The following is a 21,051-nucleotide window of genomic DNA, read 5'->3' on the forward strand; positions in this document are numbered from 1 at the left end:
GGGTAATCATTCCGTTCCGCTTATGGATGGGAATTGGCCGGCCACACCGTCAGCATGGCAGTGAGATAGATACTTGGCAGTAGTTTCGCGCCGGGGTAATACGCCTGCCTCTTACCTAACTCTTCAAATCAACACATTGCTCGATGTAACGAAGACGAGTTGGTCTCTGACGCCAGTACTGGATCCCTATGCTTGTGGTGGAACTAGTGCTCGTTTAATCTGTGAAAGGCACATGTACAAAGGACTCCGTCCCACAAAGCTCATATAGGTCTGGGGATGTTAGACATAAAGCAAACCCCATTTGGAATTTCGCTCTTTTTGGCCTGGCTCCCAACTGGTCGAAAGGTATATAAACAAGACGAGTGAAAGGGTCCGCAACATCGCCATCTGCGGCAGTGGGGGGAATAAGGTAGCAAGGAATGGAAACAGTCCAGACCCGTTTAAGTGGGTTTCCCTGGCAAGCCATGTTGAGGTAAGAGGCCCAGTGACTCGTTTACAGTGGTGACTCTACAAAAAACCCGCCGTATTCGCGATCTCGGCCTTTGGAGATTGCAACGAAGCGGCGAGGCTGAAAGAGGCTCGCTGCACGGCTTGGACCGAAAGGCCGAAGGAAGTTGGGGGCCGCGAGGATATCATAAATAATCAAGGCCCAGTCCATATGGGGTGCCTGAAAGTGAGAAGGCAAGCTTGTCCATCTGTGCTTTCGGGATAGTTGTGAGGCTTGCCAGGCTGGACCCGAAAGGGGGTAGACAGGGCTCGCATTGGGCTCAATGAGGACGTGGCGTGTTACTCTCGGCTGTATTGACGGCCTTCCCACTACCGAGAGTCACCAAAGTACTGACAGAGTCTTATCGGGGTCTTGTTGGAATTGACGAGGTTATTAACATCACACCATGATTCTGTTGCAGCAGGGCTTGAGTGGTAATTCGATGGGGGTGTCAGAGGACCGTGTGCGCCGTACACCTGGACTATTTTTCGAGATGCCGGGCATGTTCACAAAGAGACCATTCAGTGAGTGATTATGGGTAGGGTTTGAAGGCGTAATGGACGGTACCGGCACAAAGGGAGCTGGCAGCAGCCGTAGAAGCACGGATGACGGGTCCAGACCTTTCGGTGTGGTAAAGTCCTGGTCCAACGTCTATTACTCACACACGACTCGCATGCGCTACTTCTTGCAGACTCATCGACCGACAGTCCCATCTCTTTCAGTTTGTGTACCCTCCACTGCAGGAGTCGGAAGGCAGGCAAAGTACACTGCATCGGAGACTTGGGCACAGCGGCGGGGAGTTAGGAAGATACGGAGACTTTCTCGTCCGAGGTCCAGTGGATTGATTAGCTGCTGAAGGTGCCTGTTGTGGGCAATGCGGGGGGGGTGAGACTTTGTACGAGATGCAGGTGATGGCCTAGTCGCAAGCTCGCAAGAGGTACCAGTCCAGGGGACAGGACTGAGTACGAGGTAATGAATAGTGTTTACGCGTCGAGGCCGATCTGCGATATTTCCGACGCCGAAGATCGGGGGAACAACAAGAAGCCTTGTCTGTCTGGACGGGGCAAAAAGAGAGTCAAGAAAAAGTCAAGAAAATCAGTCAGGCGAAGAGCGCAGCTGAATAAATGGCGCAGATGCTACTCCACCACCCACCGACAGCCACATCCACCCGTGTACCTACCGAGCTACCAACCCACCTACCATACCACCTGAACCTGAAGCTGGACAAACTCCGTGCCTGGCCTGTCGTGTCGTGTTCGGCAAACACGGCCGTCTGAGGATCTCTTTTTGTGCTGATTCTGCTGCCGACTATTAGCCTGTCACCCTGTCCATCCTACCAGAATCCCTCGCCGCAGAATGACGTCGGCGATATCGGAATTGACCATCCGCCGCCGTCGGCATATAATCACCCAAGCTCCAACATGCGACCATGGGTGATAACCAGAATAACACAGACGTGCGGCACCATGGGCGACATCGTCATGCGAGACCAAGCCATGTCGCCGACCGAGACCTTGGCCACCGACCTCTCCCGCCAAACTACAAACTCCGAGTATGGCGACCTGGACCCGGACGAGGAAAAGTCGCAGGAGGATCGGCGGACTGCGTCCATCGCGACGGGTCGGACAGCCAGTCTCAACAGAATAGTCACCCGGAGGGAGACCATCTTGTCGCGTCTCAGATCCCGGGCACCCATAGGCACTTTTACCCATCCGCTAGAACACCGGCAGACGACGGTCGAAGACCTCGTCGACTTCGACGGCCCGGATGACCCGTACAGGCCTGTCAACTGGAACATGAAGAAGAAAGTCTTCACCACGGCCTTGTACGGCTTCACCACCATGACTGCCACCTGGGCGAGCAGTAGCTACAGTCCAGGGACACAGCAGGTGGCACATGAATTCCATGTCGGCAGCGAGGTCGCGACGCTGGGAACCACGCTTTTCCTGATGGGATTCGGGATCGGCCCTCTGCTGTGGGCACCTCTCTCGGAGGTCTATGGCCGCAAGAATGCTGTCCTGCCGCCCATGTTCGTCTCTGCCTGTTTCTCGTTCGCCACGGGTGCCGCCAAAGACCTCCAGACCATCATGATCACGAGATTCTTTGCCGGGTTCTTCTCTTCGGCGCCTGTCACTAATACCGGCGGCGTGCTAAGTGACTTGTTCCCGGCGTCCCAGAGAGGTATTGCCATCGCATCCTATGCGATGGCGGTGGTCATCGGTCCGGTCTTTGGACCCATTGTCGGCGCCGCCATGGTTGTCCAGCCCAGTCTCCGATGGCGATGGACCGAGTATCTCACGGGAATCATGCAGCTCTGTATCTTGGTCCTCGATGTCATTTTCTTGGACGAGTCATATCCTCCTCGACTTCTGATATACAAGGCGCGACGCCTGCGACACCAGAGTGGAAACTGGGCCCTCCATGCGAAATTTGAGGAGTGGGATGTGTCTGTGTCCGAGTTGGCGCACAAGGTGAGCGAGGCCGGGACGGTTGACCACTCCCAACGGCATGCTGACCAACTCTAGTTCTTAATTCGGCCGTTCCAGTTGTTGATGACTCCAATTTGCGCATTGGTGGCCCTTTATGCGAGTTTCTGTTATGGAATTCTGTACATGCAACTGGGTCAGCATCTTCTCCCTCTCGGTCTGTTGAATGAAGACTGACCGATTATCAAGGCGCCATCCCAATTATCTTTGGCGAACACCGCCACTGGAAACTCCTGCCCGCTGAGCTCCCATTCCTGGCCATTCTCGTGGGAGCCATCACTGGCGCTGCCATCAACATTTACAACCAGCTGGTGTATAACCGCAAGTCCGGAGGCCAAGTGGCACCCGAGTTGCGTCTGCCCCCCATGATGTTTGGGTCTTTTCTTTTCTCGTCAGGACTCTTTATCACGGGGTGGACATCCGATCCGAAGTACCCGTGGATTGCGCCTGTTCTCGGACTGTATATGACCGGTCTTGGGTTCTTCACCATCTTCCAGGCGGCGCTGAACTACCTAGTCGATACGTTTCAGAGATACGCTGCCAGTGCAGTGGCAGCCAACACATTTTTACGATCATGTTTCGCTGCAGCGTACGTGTCACCCCCTCTATGACTCTGGATGGTTCAACAGGTGCTGACGTGGTAACAGGTTTCCGCTCATCGTAACTCCTATGTACCACAACATTGGGGTGCCTTGGGGAACGAGCATATTTGGCTTCTTTGCGGTTGCCCTGATACCCGTGCCGTTTGTGTTTTTTGTTTTTGGCAAGCGCATAAGAGCGAAGAGTAAATGGAGCAAGTTCTAGATTTTGTAAAAGAAGGGGGGATAGATGGGAGGTTTCTTCCATGGCTCTCGCCTGGCAGTAAGCCGTATACGGAGTATACACAGAAATCAACAGGGGCTGACCCGAGAATAAAGCGTACGAGATGACGCGAAATTGGTTGCCAATCACCGGCCTAGACCTGTGGCCTATTACATACTCTGTACTGTTCTATCTATCTATAATTAAGATCCCCAGAAAGCTTGACCTGACTGGGGCCACGATGCGAGCATGGCTCCCCGTGTACCTCGTACCTGGTACTGGGTGTCCATACCAAATCCTGTGGTCAGTGCCCGTTTTACCAACGACATATAATATTCCCACCATTGGCGGGCCCACCGCCAGGACAGAAGTCCGCCCCCAAATGTAACGGGAACGAGGTGGTTTGGGACCCTTCCGTCATAGATTGGCGGATCTTCCCAGAGTGGGTGTCTCTGACCTGCCCGTTGAGGCTGGCTCAGGCATTCTGCGGTTATCAGTGCTGGCTCGTGTTGACAGCTTTCTTTCTGTGAAACGGTGTCCGTGTGTCTTCGATCGTGGATGCGACTTATTGGATCCAGATGATCGTCCGACGTTTTCTTACTCGTTACATCGATCAGCATGCAGCTTGATTGATGGAACCACGATTCGACCTTTGCCAGGCTGCAGCGTTTCTTCACCACGAGGAAGAGAAAGACATCCACCCCCCCTGGACCCCTCAATGGCCATTAGGCATCCCTCAATCTCTTCATTATTAGACAGGACTCCTTGTGCTCTGCATGATATTCCATTGATGCTGGTGCAGGTGGTGTCGTCCCCTCGCTGAGCACCATGTCGCTCGGCGAAGCTGAGTATGAGAACAGCCGCCAGGAAGGTCTCACAGAATTCGCGCCGCTGCTGGGCACGTCACCCGACAATGGCAATGGCAATGGCCAATCCAACGACCATTCCCGGCTCCTCTACAGAATCTACATCGTGGTCTTCTGCGTCAACCTAGGATTCCAGATCCTGGCGCCAGCTCAGACCCAAATCTACGAGACCATCTACTGCGCGCAATGGTACCGCCGCCACCCTCTCGACGCGTTGCCGCCCACCGGCAAGATCCCCGAGGCCTACTGCAAGATCGGCCCGGTGCAGACGCAGATATCGACACTCAAGGGATGGTTCGAGTTCTTCGCCGCGGCCCCGGGTCTCGTCATGAGCATCCCTATGGGGATCCTCACCGATGCCATCGGTCGGCGGCACCTGATGATCCTCAACATCACGGTCCTGTGCCTGACTCAAGTGTGGATTGCCTTCGTCACCTGGTTCGACGGCCAGATACCTCTTGCCGCGATTTGGCTGGGTGCCGGTCTCAACCTCGTGAGTGGAGGAGTTATCGTGACAGAGCTGCTTTTTGTGGTAAGCCTTGGATGCACTCCACGGTGGTACGCAGCTGATGGCTCTCCAGTGTATCTTGACCGACATTAGTCGGAGTGACAAAGTGTATGTCCTCGAGCCTCAGGGATGTTGACCAGCTTGGCCTTGCCACTGACTCCTGAGACAGGGTAGAGACGTTCTTCCGCTCAACCGCCTTCGGACACTTCAGCAAGGTCATCGGACCCCTCTTCGCAGCAGGCCTTATGCGACGTGATCCGTGGCTCGCCATTTATCTGGGACTCGCACTGCTGGTCATCACCGTCGCCCTCGTCACCACCCTCCCAGAAACCTTGCATCTGCAAGGGAACGACCAGACTAAAGCCGGGCAGGGAGATCAGGCTACCACGACTTGCGCAGATTCTCAGGGCGGCGACAGCAGCAGCAGCAGCAGCACTAGCTTATGGCGACAACTCGATCTGGGCCGGCTGGTCAAGATCTGGAGCGACTGGCGGCTCATCTTCGTGGCGCTGACGTACCCGTTCCGGCTGGTGTGCTACGCGCTGAGCGACCTGCTGCAGCGGTACGTGTCGGACCGGTACGGGTGGACGCTTGCGGACGCGACGTTGATCTACGCGCTGCAGGCGGTGGCGGCGGGCGTGGTGCTGTTCACGCTGCTGCCGTGGGTGTCGGGCCGGCTGGACACGAAGTTCGTCTTCAGCCCCGTGCAGAAGAACGTGGTGCTGTCGCGCGCGTCGCTGGCCGTGCTGGTCGTGGCCTTCACCGTCATCGGCCTCGCGCCGCACCCGGCCGTCATGGTCGTGGGCCTGCTGATCGAGACGCTGTCGACGGGGTTCCCCGCCACGCTGCGCGCCCTGGCCGCCGCCCTGATTGACGCCCACGACAAGGGCCGCGTCTTCTCCGTCCTCGCCATCGCCGAGACCCTCAGCATCATGCTCGCCTACCCCGTCACCGCCGCCCTGTTCAACGCCGGCCTCGACCGCCGCGGCGGGCCCTGGCTCGGCCTGCCCTACGACGTCATCGCCGTGGCTGCTGCCATCGCCTGTGCCGTCATGTGTCTGGTGCGCTTCGAGCCGCCGTCACAGCAGTCTGTGCGGGCGGTATGAGGGTGGGTCCATGTCGTGGTTGCGGCGGTTCTGGGGTGGTTTACTCATTTCCTTACCTGTCGACCGAGAGAGGGGGGGAGAGAGGAGAGAAGAAGAGATATATAGAATACATACCATAGATGGAGCTTAGACATCCTTTGGATTTGGATACGGAATACAACACGTTCGTTCCTGGGCCCAAAACATATATACTTTGTAATGAGGCATGTGTGAATGAATGCTACGGCGTTGTGGCTACCACCGGCTCAAAGTCAGAACCATACATACATATATATATACATACATACATGAAGAGAAACTCAACAGGGATCCCCTGACCCAGACGGTCAACCGAGCGTTGAGCTTGACGGGCCTATCTATCGATGCCATGGGTCAATGGGCACCGAAGCATACATACAGTATACACACACACACACACACACACATATGGACGCGGGAGGAGAGCATAACTTTCCCCCGTCTCTGAGTCCCTCCCTCCTTCCCTCCCCCCCTCCTAGAATTGATGATTTACTTAGTATCCAGCTATTACTTACTCCATTCTCTAGCCCTATTGTGTATGTAGTCCCATCCCATATATCATCATCATCATCAACATCAGCATCAGCATCAACATCAGCATCAGCATCATGTTTTTTCTTGGCAATTACCGAGGAAGGAGGAGATCGAGTGTGCCCAGCGATTGTTCACCAGTGCCACCCACCCTAACTCACTAACTGTAACTCACTAACTAAACCCGTAAGGCAGTGCAGTGCAGCTCAACCCCCAGAAAATCCATCCATCCGTGTTCACAAATCAAATGGCGTGGGCTACCGAGGCTCGTAACAAACCAACCTGCCAACTACCACGCTCCTGGGACAGAATGCTCTGGGAATTAACCACATGTTTTTACCCCGGTTAATGCTTTCTCTTTCTCTTTTTATGTCTATATCTATATCTTTATCTATATCTATATCCAGGTAGCTGCTGTGGCTGCCGTGTCAATTCCGTACCGTATTGTCCCCCCGACTTGTCGGTGATTAGTTGGTCATCATCATCATTGCCTACAAGCCCGGTATCTATTTCTCTCGGGACAACATGTTGCCGGATCCAGTCACGGTCAAAATCCCCACGTCCTACGAATCCCTGCCTGTCAAGGATATCAAGGTGTCCCATTACCCTGAAAATGCACCGGAAGCTACCGCCGTGGTCGTGGTGACGTTGAACCGTCCAAAGCAGGGCAACGCGTTCACCGTCCAGATGATGCGCGATTTCGAACTGGTCTACCCCATGTTCGACCTCGATGAACGCGTCAAGTGTGTCGTCATCACCGGAGCCGGCAAGATGTTCTGTGCGGGCGCCGATCTCGAAATCGGATTCCCCGGTGGCGGAAACAGGGAGAGATTGGTGGATCACCGCGACAGGTACATCTCTTCCAGCTGCGTCGCCACATCCTTTGCTCACCCGATGTGATAGTGGTGGTCGCCTTAATCTGTGCATCTACCGATGCCGTAAACCAACGATTGTCGCATTGAACGGATCCGCCGTTGGTCTGGGGATGACACTGGGCTTGTCGGCTGCCATTAGAATCGCCCACGCGTCGTCCAAATATGGCTTTGTTTTCGCCAGGCGAGGAATCACCATGGAGTCGAACTCGTCCTTCTTCCTACCGAGACTGATCGGGTACTCGAACGCCCTGTATCTGCTCACGACAGGCGACGTATACAGAGGCGACTCGAAGCATTTTGGAACACTCTTCCAAGAGGTCATCGAGGACCAAGCCGGTGTCTTGAAGCGAGCACTGGAACTCGCTACGACCATTGCGGAGAAGACAAGTGTATTGGCCGGATTCATGAACAGAGAGTTGATGTGGAGGGGAAAACCATCGGTGGAGGAAACACATCTTCTTGACAGTGCTGTCCTCTACCACATGTTTGCCAATCCGGACTGCAAGGAAGGCGTACAAAGCTTTATGGAGAAGCGAGAGCCAAAATTCTCGGCCACTCTCGAGCAGGACGGGCCACCCTTCTATCCGTGGTTTAACGAGGTCGACACGGGTTCAAGACCTCGCCCATCGAGCAAGGCAAAGTTGTGAACAGGCCGCGGTCGGGGAACTCGGCAATGCCCTATAGTTTGGCCCTAGTTTGCTGTGCGTTCCAAGTCATCAGGGCTTCTTCCTCCCGTTTCCTGGCATGATTCTGCATTGTTTTCATTGCGTCCGTCACCTCTTGGTCACTAAGTCGACTCAGTTGATCCGGGTTGAGCTCTTCGATGCTTGATGGTTTCGCGAAAGCCTTCACCCAGACGAATTTACTCGAAGTTGGGCTGGTTCCGTTGACGACATCCGAGCAAAAGTTTGCCTGACGTTCAAAACAATCTCTGCTTTTCGAATTTTTCGGGAACACCATGGCAAAGCAATGCGGCATCCCCTCGTAGCCCACGAAATCCACCACCCCGCCACCCTGATGCATTCTGCGCGCAAGAATCGTGATCTCGTCCTCCAGGCCTTCGTTGCCCAAGCACAGCCATGCCGGAGGCATCCCCTTCCAGAGTTCCGGGCCAGCAGCGAGCGGTGACACGAGAGGATGTGTCATCATGGAGGCGTTACAGAAGATATTTGCTCGCGGAGGGCGTGCTGGCCACAGATTGTCTGGAAGAGGATCGGCTTTTGATACCCCTTCTGCTGTGGGAGGATCCAGGTAGTCCAGGTGAGCATTCTTGTTAATGGAAGGCAGTGACCGAGATATATCGGCCCAGACGCTGTTAAGGCAAATGCCCGCCGGAACTTCAACGGGGACATCGACTCCATGGAACTTGATGCTGCTCACAGCCATTCTCTGCAGACTCAGGAGGAGCTGCAACAACGCCACAGCAAGATTGGCACCAGCAGAGTCTCCAGCAAATACAATATGTTTCGCAGGCACAGGGTCGTGGGGGAGGCCCTTGGGAGGCGCCAGGAGCGACAAATAAGCGACCAGTCCGTCAAGCAACTGAGCAGGGAAAGGATTTTGAGGAGCTAGGCGGTATCTAACAGAATAGCCTCGACCCCCCGTTAGCCGTGCAAGACGGGAAACAGGCACCCTATGTGATGCCGGGTCCATCAGAAAATAGGCACCACCATGGAAATATAGAATCGTGGTGCTAGTCGAAACGCTTGCCATGAGAATTCTGTAGTGGTCGTCTTCGGAGACATCTGGTCTAGGTTCATGCGCAGGGACGCCCTTTTGATAGCCAGTCCATTCAGCTTCCACGCCCCCAACGTCGGGAAGAGTGTATGTTTCGCTGCCGTCTCCAAGCTCTTTTATAGCCTTCACAATAGCATCTCTCGGGCCCTCCTCGTCAAGGGGTGGTGGAATGGTCACTTTGGCGATGCGTATCGGTCCTTTGATTCCCGGGTCCTTCGTGGAGATGTGTTGCAGATACCCCATGGGCTTTCTAACGCTCATGATAGATCGCAAAATAACCACAACAACCTCTGTTGTCAAATCCTGCTTCGAAGAATTCGGCGACAACGAGAGCGTGTTGAAGACGATCGTCTTGATCAAGAGTGGCAGGCGTGGTAGGAGGAGCCTGACAAGGGCTCGCGGAGAAAGATCCATTGCAGCATGGAAAGCAAGACAGTGCAGTGAGCTCTACTGTAGCACTGCGTCTAGTACAGAAACATGCGAAAGACAAACTCCAGTTGGACAAAATCTCAATTGAAGGAAGTGAAGAAGAAGCGCAGTTTCAGCAACAAGCGAAAGGCGGCGACCAATTTTGGCTACCGCAGGCAATAATATTATTATTTACATAAACGGGGACGATGTCATAGACGACAAGGCAACAGTTTCCTCTGCATTCTCTCCTGCCTAGAACTATTTATCTCCTCCTTCTTCCTCTCTCACTTCTCTGTACAACAATCAAATCCTCCTTCACGTCGAATATGGGATGGAATCATCATCCCAGGGAGGAAACACTGGGTTAATACTCTCCAGGCGATCGCTGACTGAGCAGCAGCATCAACTAACTCCTTGTAGGGTGCTCGACCTCGGCTCAAGTCTAACAACAGTTTCTCAATTCCATCATTCTCAACCCGTTGCTACACCAAGAAACCCGTCCTCTCGAAGGGGTGGTATTCCCAAGACGACTTACGGGAGGAGACGGAAACATATTGCACCGAAATTCTCTCAATCCATCACTTGGCCGTTACCTCGTGACCCTACCATTGACCCTCACTACACAAAATACCGAGACGTCGTGCGCCGATCATTTCTCGAGAACCCTCATCTCCAAGCCTGACTCCCTGGAAATACTCGTGCCACGGGTGGATCCTTCTCCTGGGCCTTCCGCTTCTGCCTGGCTTCATCCCAGATCAAACGGCATCAGGCTCTTTCTGGTAGGGCTGTCAAATACGACCGAACAAACAAGAGGCTCGCTATTTTTGGCTCCCGATACCCCGGGTTCAATCTGCTATGGCGAAAGTGGATAATGCTCTTCGCTTTGTCCTCCCCCCCGAACCAGTGGCAGCACCATCATCATCATCCAAGCACGGGTCCCCTTTACTTTTCTTTTTCCCTCATACTATTACTGCGGGTACCCTACCCCCCATGACGGTCGACATTTGTTGGAGAGCGGGAAGGGCGTGCTCTAGAACGCTGTGAACTCCCTAGGAATTTTCCCATTGGATTGACCAGACGCCTCTGCGTCACATTCTCGTGTTTCCTATGGCTTGGTCACCTTTGGCTCCAGGCTGAAACGTTTCGTTGCATGCTGAACCCCGGCAGAGTATCGGGCCTGAGAATCACCTATTCGACAATGTGCCCACGTTTTCTGCCATCGCATGCCCCTAGTTAGTGCTTTGAGGAGGCCCGTGTCTGCCTCGTTGCTTGGCCGACTATACCCGAACCTGTCTCGTGGGCTCCATGCTAGTGCTCGTTACCGACTCTCCAGTAATCCTTGGTCGACGAAATGACTTGATTTTTTTTACAACTCCCAATGCCCAAAAACACTCCGGCAACCCAGATGTTCTGAAACTGGTCACTAACCACATACACGGTCATGACTTTGGATAACAGTATCTCGAGCGACCTTTCGACGGATATCACGTCGATTGCTTCATGGGATTTCTCGTCAGAATCGACCACTCCAGCAAGCAATGGCTCGCGGCGCAATACCCAACAGAAGACCCGAACATTGACTCCCAATCTGACGCGACGATCGCACAAGAAGTCTCGCGGAGGATGCTTTAGTTGTAAGCATAGGAAGATCAAATGTTCCGAAACGAAGCCCGCGTGTGGGAGTTGTTTGATGAAAGGACTCAGTTGCGTCTATCCCACGGAGCCAGCAGTGCGCAAGTCGAGCAATCTGCCGTTGATAAGGCGGAATCCCAGTACATCTCCGTCCTTCCCAGCCGCCACCTTTTCGATCCTGGACATGCGATTCTTCCATCATTTCCTCACGATCGCCTATCCACATTTACCAGTCGACAATGACCATGTCTGGGTCAACGACATCCCCCAATTTGCCGAACAGCACGAATACCTCATGCACGCGTTGCTTTCGCTCGGAGCCTCCCATCTCAGCCGCCTCACCGGCGTGGACTATCGACGAGAGTCTCTGATTCATCGTGGCCAGGCGATTGCGGGCCTCAACCAGGCACTTAGCCAGACGGCGCGCTCTTACGGTGAAGCTGACGCCATGCTGGCCTCTTGCTATGCCCTTACCTTTCAAGCTTCATACATGAGCGATGGCCTTTCCGATTTCATCACCATGGTGCGAGGCTGCGCTCTCACGACGGAGAAAATCAAAGAAGAGCACTCCCCTACGGCGTTCAACCTGCAACCAGACTGGCACTTCAAATACATGGCGCCGCGTCTGCACAACCTGCCCTCCGTGGACCCTCAGTTGCTGGAAGATGCGTACACAGCCCTCGAGAGCATTCGACCCTTTTTGACCGGTGGCACAGAAATAGATTTTCACGCGGCACTGGTCGACGTGATCACCTCCCTCCAAGCCTCGCCAGCATCAGGCTATATACAATTCATCGGCGTGTATGGTGTGTGGTATGAGTTGTGCCACGACTCATTCAAGACCTTCCTGGACCCAAACAACCTTGTCGCCCAGCTCCTTCTTGCTTACTTTGTAGGCGTGCAGCTGTTGATGGTCCCTCTCGCCGCGCATGAGTGGCCACACCGTGCGGATGTAAGTCGCGTGCGCGTCCTGCAGGGTACAGTCGAGTGGGCTCAAGGGATTTTTTCCAGACTCGAGGAGTCAGAGTGGGAAGCGCATCTTGATTGGCCCAGGAATGTCATCGCTACCGTTGTTGCAGAGATCAATGGCGAAGTGCTCCAATTGCCACCTGTCCTGCAGCTTCATCTTACAACGCAGGACATCACCCCACAGTCCACGATCCTCACACCTACGTGACCTATTGATGAGAACAGTACGATCGTGGTCTTGATGAAGACGAGCATATTCGAAGAGCCGGAGAACGACAGAATGATTATGCCACCATATGATAGTGCAGGTCAGTAGCCCTTCGCTCAGCAGTTGCCCGTTTAGGCACGAAGCAGCCCACTCACTGTTTGTTTCTGGATCAGCCACGGAGTCTTACTGGGGATTATGAGGAATGCCTTCTCCCGAGCGGCTTCTCTGACACACGAATTGTGTATTGCAAAGGAGGGTTTTTGCCCACATGCAAAATTTCAACACCAGGATACCGAGAGTCGATTCAGACTCGAACACGACACCTGTAAGGGATTGAATGTAGACTTTCGAAGGCAAGAAATCGATATTCTCTTCTCCCAGATCGGAATTCACGCATGATATGTATGAATTCGATGGCAATCTGTCAAGCTTCTCAGACCGGCAAGCGTGGCCAAGTGATTCGCACCCTGTGACCCGGTGTCCCAAACCCGATCATCGAAGGGGGATCCATGCAATGCAGCTGTTCAAGTACCATGGTGTTGTATGGTGGTTCTGATGCAATCCAGAATCCCACTTGACCCTCGATTATCGCCCTGCTCTTCAACGCCTTTGCTCCAAACCCGTTATTGCAACGCCAGCTCCCCGTCTCACGAATTTCCACTGAACGCAACGAATTTTTGTGCTCAGCCGGCGCACAAAATGATGTATTTTTTGTCACCGCCAAAGCGTGGAACGAGACTTCCACCTCTTTGCAGACTCCTGATCCCAGTAGCGACTGCGGCAAGGTCCTGACTTTGTGTGTATATCTGACTTTCAGTTCTAATAAACGCACAGATCGATCGACGGTGGGTTGTCGTACCCGTCTGTTTCCCTCCTTCGCTACCCTCCATCTCTTTGGAGCAGTTGGCCTTATACAGCCACATTGTTCACAACTCCGCCTTTGCCCCTGTCTGAGGAGAGGTGCTTTCCGTCGCTCCGTCGTCTCGCTTCGCCCCTGCGTTCTCTTCCTTGCAGGGCGTACTCGGTCGGCAGCGGCGTCTGCTGCATGTACTTGATGGGGTGGCAGAATGCTAGGACCGTGAGGGCGATGAACATGGGCACGGCCTCGAGGACGTACAGGCACCACTCGTGGGTGAATGGGTAGCCGTTAATGCCCATTCCGAACTCGACGACACGGTAGACGGACCGGACCTGTCACAGGCAAGGCAGCTGTCAGCGACTGGATGATGCTGAAAAGGAAAAGCAGAAAGGCAATAAGGGAAGAAAGAGAAGGGAGATCTGAAGCGAGGGAAGTTCGGAATGAATCACTGACCTGGACCCAGAATCCGGCAATCCAGATCGCCCACACTACCTTGCGCGCGCCACAATCAAATGCTGTTTCTTTGCACCAGCTCACCCGCTTGACAAAGCTCCCAAAGAAGACGAGGAAGACACTGAACGTCGCAAGCTGCAGGCTCAAGCCGACGAGCAGCACGTTGGTCCCCACTGTCTTCAGGTTCCCCTCCCAGTTGCCCGAGGAGGCGATGCCGGAGCCGGAGCACTGGGTGAGGAAGCTGATGACGTCCAAGGTGATGAAGACGCGGCCGAGCCAGTGGGGCGGGACGCGGAAGAAGACCTGCTGGTGCGTGGGCAAGGTCGTCCGGATCAGTCGCGTGAGCAGCAGGTACAACGTGGCGCAGACGAAGATGGGCGAGATGACGATGTACGACGCGCTCACGGCGTACAGCGGGATCGAGGCGAGGTTATGGATCGACGCGTTACGCACCGACCAGCCGGCCGTCGAGATGACGCAGGCCACGAACAGCGGGATCGTGTACTTGTGCTTGTCACGCGCGGTGTGGTTGTGATGGTGGTGGCGGTGGCGGCGCCGCGTCGCGACGACGAAGTTGAGGTAGCCGTGCCACACCGTCAAGAGGAAGTAGAGCACTGAGAAGACCACGGCCGCCGCGGTCGACGGCGAGTAGAAGTACAGGTTTTGGTCCGAGTTGGAGTTGTCGTCGTTTGACATTTTTGGGGACGGTGAGGAATCGAGAGGGGCCTGTTGATGTTGACTTGCTTTGGATGACAATCTTCGTCGACCGGTATGTGAGAGGAGTGCCGAGAGCGTATAGATTCCTTCTGTCTGTGTGCCCAAGCTCGAAGACGTGAAGGTTGCTCGGGACTGTGGTTAGCCGTCCTGTCGCTATCGTCCAGGTCCAGGGTGTATATATATATATATATAGACTTGTAACGAGAAACAAATGATCACGAGTCTACCAGGACCGATGAACAAGGAGAGAGAGGTACCTCGAGCACCAAAAGAAGAGGAGAGACCACAAGCATCTATATATACATGGTTAGATCGTACGCCATTCTTACGTCCCATATTCATCCTCCCCTTTGCCCACGAAGAAAAAAAAAAAACCCCCAAGAGATAAACACAAAACTGGAACAACGAGCACCTTCACGAGAAGGAAAGGAAGGGGAAGACAAGAAATTGAGAAACTGAGAAAAACAGTGGAGTGGAGTGGAGTCGGTGGATGACGCGCCACGGTTCTTCCTCCATGCATGTATGTATGTGCTGGGGATATATGTAGACGTATTCGGATCGCCATCGAATCAGCGCCGTCGGACCGCGCTTCTCGAGCCAGGGCTTTCAAGGATTCGAGGTTGCCCGGGGACACTCGATTGTGGGGCGCTTCGAGTAGTTGCCGCGTACGAGGTACTGGCAATACGTCTTGCTACACGACAAAAATGATCAAGATACTTTGATTGTCGTAGGGTCTTCACCTCGCTTGGCGGTCCAGTATATCTTCTCCCTTCGGAGCAGAGACTTCAGAAACGTTGAGAGAGAGGTTCCAGGAAAGCGTGCTGCCTAGTGTGGGCGGCAACAGGGCTGGACAGCTTCCGGGGCCACGAGGCTCTGGTGACCCCGGCGCGGCCAGGAACCAGGCAGACACATTATTATTTTCCCCATCCTGTCCGTCCCAGATGGGGTATGATTCGTATTCGGGGCGAATCATTTGTTGTTCCCCTGTCCTCAGGTGATGGATAGGAGGACACAGGGAAGACAAGATCGCCTCGCCACGCGGATTCGTGGGCTGAGCACACACACGGAGGCGCTGTCTTTGGGGTTTCTTCGACCTACCTACCTACCGACCTACCGTGTCTCTGCCGTTCGCATATGAGGAAGACAGTACCGAGCGAGGACTCAAGATTTGAGAAGCCAAGCCCCAGGGAGATCGTATTCGGGTTGGGTGGAATCCACCTGGACCGGACCTGGGCTGGGCTGATCTGATCTGATCTGATCGTCAGGTTCCGCCCGTATCACGGGGAATGGAATCACGACAGGGGTTTCCCGAAGCAGTAACTCTCGTATTCATCGACGCCCGGCTTGGCTGGATCGCATCACTGTCGATTTCCCAGGCACCAGGATAATTCCAAGGACGTGGCTGGTGAGACACAGAGAGAGAGAGCGAGAGAGGTGTGGAGAGAGTGAGGGAGGGACTGTGTGTGGATGAGAGGCATTCATCCCTGGTGCGGTCGTCCTGGCCAATCAGCGTGCATTTATTATGGCGAGGCTGCTCGTATTCGCATCGAAAGGCTTGGCGCGCACTAGCGCGAGGCTGAGAGCCAGTTCCACAAGTAGTTACATCATACACAAGTAAAGTTTATTCTGTACTGTTAGGAAGAAAAAGAATCATCCTTACGCAACAGTCATATGTCCCGATCGCGATGACACAGTATGTACTTTCACTCGCAGCAGTCGAGGTACACAACACCGCAGTGCCCCAGATGAGACTTTTTACTCAACAGCACAAGCAGTAGTCCAACTATGGCCAGCTTGAACAGGGATTCTCAATTTGATGAATTTATACCAACATCTAATATACATCGACTGGGGGGGTGTATAGTTCCTTGCCAAATGCACTCAAAAGAGTCACGTCACAGAACCACCTGTCTTTCAAGGTAGGGTGGCCCAACCAGCCAACCAGCCTAACCGTAAACCAATGCGCGGACCTCAATGCTCTCCCGGCCCTTTGCTCCAACAGGTGTTCTCGGATCCACGAACGCCGTGTGAGGAACTCGTCGACCAACGCCCTCTTTGCTGTCATAGCACTTCAAGAACAACCTCTCGTCGTTGTCCATGCCCGACCAGTAATAGAACTTCTGGTTCTCGTTGTACCGCACGGCGGCCGTCTCGCCCGTCCGATGAGGATATCTATGCTCCACGGGGATGAGGTCGTTGTCGTCGACGGTGTCGGCAGACGCAAAGCCGAGAGGATGCGCCTGGACGGTGCCGTTGATGGGTCGCCACACGTTGATGATGCGGTAGCGGCCCTTTAGAAGCTCATCTGCTTCTTCCGGGTTGTGGAGCCTCACGCGCCACTCGGTCGACCGCGCCGTCTGGTCAACATGCACTCTGGTGACTGGGGCACGAGGAGCCTCAGGGTTCGACCGACGGATTGTGTGGTCGAAAATGGTGACTTTGTGTGCACCGGGAACCTGCTCCAGCAGCAGTTTCTCTACCTCCGGGTAGTAGACCTTCTTGATATGTTCATCATCGACGAAATCCGTCTCTTTTGATGGGACACCCTTAATGGCTTGGAAAGCGTCTTTGTCCAGATTGAATTCGTTTTCTCGGCCGCGGATGTCATTCATCTGGACTTCAACCACAGTCTCTCCGAAGTTTCGCTGCGGTTTGCCTTCGGGCTGTTTCTCCACAAAATTGTAGGGCTTGGAGCCATCTTCAGGTTCTCTGAAAAAGTTCAACTTTGTGTGCACGGGGCCCCGGGGGACATAGGCAGAATCTTGGGCACCCGAGAGGGTGGTAGAGAGCGAAGTCTGAGTGGTCGTCGTTGCAGACATGGTGTTGGGGAGTTGCAGATGCTCAAGGCAGGAAGTGTTTCACTTTCGAGAATCGAGTCGGCAACCAGGGTGGAGGTGAGTTCTATCAGAAGTCCACCACCAACAGACACATTTGGGGCCTCAACTTAAGTATGCGCGGCGAGCCGAGCACGCAATGTCGTATATTAGAAATCCGTTGGAGTCACGTCATGGCTGAGCCGAGGGTTCGCCGCTTACCCCATGAATCTTCGATATTCTTCGTCTCCGCACTGATTATCCAAACCAATGATATGTAGCATCGCTAAGAGTAAAAGTAATCATTTAAACGCATAGGCCTAGGCTCCCAGCCGCGCTGATATTACCAAGCTCTCTAAGCGCTCCCAGCCCTCCAGCTCGGCGACTTCACAGCTCGCCTTCTTCGCTGCCGTAGTCGACCTTTTCAGCGTCGTCTAGGTCACTGACACCGTTCGAGGGAGGTTCAGGTTTTGGTGGCTGCGGGGGTCTGTCGTCGGCCGGGTGAACTGGAGGTACCTGAGATGGCATTCTCGCATGGTCACCACTCTCGGGTTGAGTATACATGCCGTTCTCCCGGTTTTCCGCTCGGTGTTGTGATGGTGCTTGTTCTGCGTGACCATTACTGTAAGACGAGGGTGGGCCGTTCCAATTCGAACCTCCAGAGGAGTGTCTCCGAGGATGACTTGGGTGTGCGACCTGGACCGATGGCCTGCGGTGCTGATTAGATTGTGACACTCTGCTGCCAGACGACGCATTGACAATCTCATCAATTCTCCTCTGCACGTCGTCGCCGGTGCTTCTGGAATCGTTGGCCGGACGATCCTCTACAGTGGTGGCCGCGTGACGGTGCGGCATCCTTTGTGGAAGGGTGACATTATCATCCCGTGAATCTCGGCGGATTCTCTTGGGTGAGGGTGCTGACTGGTCCTCGCCAATAGGTCGCTGTGATGGCATGCTGGATCCCCATTCACCAGAATTTTGATCGTCAGCAACATCTCTGTCACGTTTGGCGCCTTGGCTCCCACTTATTGCACTGCCGACGGGTGACAACTCAGGCTGCGGTGTGGCAGGTTGTCGTGTTCGATCAAACAATGCGAGATCGTCGTCTTTGGTATATGCGTCTTTTTGACCTTGGCGCGGCAGGGTCGGGTTCTCGTAGACATCTGCCATCAGATTGCAACCTCGCTGAATATCATGGAGATCGAGGCCGAGCTGCTCCCACCACGGTCGGCCCCTTTCATCGTCGGGAAGACTGATGCCGGAGAATTTGACACCCATGTAAAAGGCGCTTCCCGCAATGGCCGACGGCGTTAACTGGAGGCACATGGTGGTTATGAGGGAGTCATTCAAGAAGGCCCACGATGTGTTTCGTAGTTGTTTGTTTGCTTGGACGTCATAATACCGCAGAAAGCCGAGGAGGATACGGTAGGGCTGCTCGAGCTGCAGGTCGAAGCACAAGGCCTCAAGGAGCAGGTCTTCATTGTGCAGAATCGTGTCCCTCCATTTCCAATACTCTTTGCTTTGTTCGTCCACCACCAGATTTGGCTGCTTTTGGGCGACCCGGCAACATGCAACCACCAGCTCCTTCATCTTGCGGTAGTTCTCTTCCACCTTTGTGGCCAAGAATATGGCAGTCGCCGCGACTGAGTAGTGATGAAAACCGGGTCTGTTGTTCTGAACCATGGCTTGGCGCATGAAGAACCGATGCAGATAGACAGAGGCCGTAGCGAGGGTCAATTGGGGCAACTTCAACATGATGCCGACCTGGGTTATGAAATTGACACCTTTTTGTCTATTGGCCAACTCTTGAGTCGGGGACATTCCATCTAGTATACTTGGGGTAAGAAGGAGTTCTTCAACAGTGAATAGCCACTGCGACTGCATCCTTTCCAGGACGGGGTTTCTGGACACGGGGGGAGAGGCCTCACGGCGAGTTGTGTCTTGGAACGAGGGCATCGTGGGGTATTTCGGAGGTGCTTGAGGAGGCACAATGGAACCGCAAGCCCTTGCTGTAGGATCCAAGCCCCGGCGATGGAGCAGCAATGGCTAACCCTGACGGCACGGATGCGATCGCAACATTGAGTGCGAGGCAAGGGCACGGCAAGGAAGGTGCCCAATGTGGTGACCGGTTGCGAAATCAAGAGGCCGCCGTGCTGAGACGCTGATCCTTCTCGCGACCGGCCGATCGAAACCGAGAGGGTGATGGCAGGTGAGGTGATGAGGGATTGATTTCTCGATTTGCGGACCGGAGGAGTTGACTGCGGGCCAGGATGAGGCTCGTTCCCGTGCGAGGGGACCCGATAAGGCTGGCACAAAAGCGCAGTGCATGCTTAGCTAACCGTTGGCGTCGGTTAGGAGGCAGGTGTCCCGAGCCGATTGTGGCCGAACGCGCAAAGCTAAAATAGCATCATGACATCACCACTCCATATCTCTCCTCCGTCCCACCTTTGCGTACGCAGCATGAATCGACTTCACAATATCTCTCAACACCACCGTCCTTTTCATTTGTGCTTCTCGGTTCCAAGCACCGAGGCTCCCATTTCATGTGACGTGATTTGTCCAAATATCCAATACTATCAAACCCCCGAGTCCCATCCGCACAAGCTAAGGGCACCACCTAAAGCGGCTATGTAGGTGGTGGAAAAGGTAACTGACTTGCACAGAGTTCGAAAGGGGGAACCATGCAAACTCCGTTTTGGGTTGATTTTCTCAGTCCCCAGCCCAGCTTATCCAATCATGGGCCACCATTCACATTCCGAACAAACACCTGCAAGGCTCGAGTATCAAACCATACGCACTGTCTCGTATTCCAATTCTGATAGTGAATGAGTATTCAAGCAGCATATCTCAAATACTTTTTTTTTGGCAAGGAAATGATCTGCTCATTGATCGAGGCGCATCTTCATTCCACCCAGTCAGGATTGATACTCCCCCTCCGTTTCCTCCTGTTGCGTTGTCACCTCAATGAGCCAGCTCATCTTGTTCTCTGCCCCCCTAAATCTTGCCAGCCTCGGGGCCGAGGTTCCTTTTGCAATATGCTGCTGGGTCCGGGCAATTTTCCCTCCGGAATTTCAGGATAGAAACAGCGCGTCTCAAGAACGGCGGATAAGTGCAAGAGCACTTTGGGAGTGGTGTGGAATAGCATCCTCGAATATACGAAAGTTATGGCGGGTGTGCCGAAGCTAAGCGGCTTCAATCGTAGTCAAGTAGGCGTGGCCCGGTTCAGTCCACTTAACCTCCGATAGACGAGAATCTACGCCGCTGCTAACGCCTGCCTAAAGCAGGTTGGAAAACTATCTAGCGGAGGAGAATCACCGAAAATTCAGAGAATCAATCCCGAAAAGTCACCAGCTTCTTAAGACGGATGTGGCTCACTGACTTAGTCATAGGGGTGCCGCCGACGTGGGAGTGATGGAGAGCCTGTTGACTACTTCGTGGGTGTGGGTTGCAATACGCCATTGGCGAGCAACCTGCATAAGCCAGTTTTGGTTAAGGGCTAATTAATGGTTAATGGTCAATATCGGGCCCAAAACGGATCCGGTGAATTTGCGTTTGAAAGGTGTGTACACGGGTA

At 54.0% G+C, this 21,051-nt stretch overlaps 8 protein-coding genes across 8 annotated transcripts; 4 read left to right on the plus strand and 4 right to left on the minus strand.

Moving 5' to 3' along the window:
• Window positions 1-1,953: 1,953 nt before the first annotated feature.
• Window positions 1,954-3,777, plus strand: AYL99_02523 (hypothetical protein; the record flags this gene model as incomplete). The annotated part of the gene is made up of 4 exons (XM_018834039.1): window positions 1,954-2,958; window positions 3,013-3,109; window positions 3,163-3,562; window positions 3,621-3,777. 4 exons carry the CDS (start codon window positions 1,954-1,956, stop codon window positions 3,775-3,777), a joined length of 1,659 nt encoding a protein of 552 aa, XP_018696663.1.
• Window positions 3,778-4,602: 825 nt separating this feature from the next.
• On the plus strand, window positions 4,603-6,254 carry AYL99_02524 (hypothetical protein; the record flags this gene model as incomplete). Its single annotated transcript, XM_018834040.1, has 3 exons — window positions 4,603-5,172; window positions 5,222-5,256; window positions 5,318-6,254. 3 exons carry the CDS (start codon window positions 4,603-4,605, stop codon window positions 6,252-6,254), a joined length of 1,542 nt encoding a protein of 513 aa, XP_018696664.1.
• Window positions 6,255-7,328: 1,074 nt separating this feature from the next.
• AYL99_02525 (hypothetical protein) lies at window positions 7,329-8,325 on the plus strand (the record flags this gene model as incomplete). The annotated part of the gene is made up of 2 exons (XM_018834041.1): window positions 7,329-7,654; window positions 7,707-8,325. 2 exons carry the CDS (start codon window positions 7,329-7,331, stop codon window positions 8,323-8,325), a joined length of 945 nt encoding a protein of 314 aa, XP_018696665.1.
• A 31-nt stretch (window positions 8,326-8,356) lies between these two features.
• AYL99_02526 (hypothetical protein) lies at window positions 8,357-9,829 on the minus strand (the record flags this gene model as incomplete). The annotated part of the gene is made up of 1 exon (XM_018834042.1): window positions 8,357-9,829. One exon carries the CDS (start codon window positions 9,827-9,829, stop codon window positions 8,357-8,359), a length of 1,473 nt encoding a protein of 490 aa, XP_018696666.1.
• A 1,438-nt stretch (window positions 9,830-11,267) lies between these two features.
• Window positions 11,268-12,635, plus strand: AYL99_02527 (hypothetical protein; the record flags this gene model as incomplete). Its single annotated transcript, XM_018834043.1, has 1 exon — window positions 11,268-12,635. One exon carries the CDS (start codon window positions 11,268-11,270, stop codon window positions 12,633-12,635), a length of 1,368 nt encoding a protein of 455 aa, XP_018696667.1.
• A 909-nt stretch (window positions 12,636-13,544) lies between these two features.
• AYL99_02528 (hypothetical protein) lies at window positions 13,545-14,643 on the minus strand (the record flags this gene model as incomplete). The annotated part of the gene is made up of 2 exons (XM_018834044.1): window positions 13,545-13,826; window positions 13,948-14,643. 2 exons carry the CDS (start codon window positions 14,641-14,643, stop codon window positions 13,545-13,547), a joined length of 978 nt encoding a protein of 325 aa, XP_018696668.1.
• Window positions 14,644-16,610: 1,967 nt separating this feature from the next.
• Window positions 16,611-17,483, minus strand: AYL99_02529 (hypothetical protein; the record flags this gene model as incomplete). The annotated part of the gene is made up of 1 exon (XM_018834045.1): window positions 16,611-17,483. The coding sequence occupies one exon, from the start codon at window positions 17,481-17,483 to the stop codon at window positions 16,611-16,613; it is 873 nt and encodes a 290-aa protein (XP_018696669.1).
• Window positions 17,484-17,864: 381 nt separating this feature from the next.
• Window positions 17,865-19,433, minus strand: AYL99_02530 (hypothetical protein; the record flags this gene model as incomplete). Its single annotated transcript, XM_018834046.1, has 1 exon — window positions 17,865-19,433. The coding sequence occupies one exon, from the start codon at window positions 19,431-19,433 to the stop codon at window positions 17,865-17,867; it is 1,569 nt and encodes a 522-aa protein (XP_018696670.1).
• Window positions 19,434-21,051: the final 1,618 nt, after the last annotated feature.

This window comes from Fonsecaea erecta (assembly GCF_001651985.1).
Source record: "Fonsecaea erecta strain CBS 125763 chromosome Unknown Scaff2, whole genome shotgun sequence".
Lineage (NCBI taxonomy): Eukaryota > Fungi > Ascomycota > Eurotiomycetes > Chaetothyriales > Herpotrichiellaceae > Fonsecaea > Fonsecaea erecta.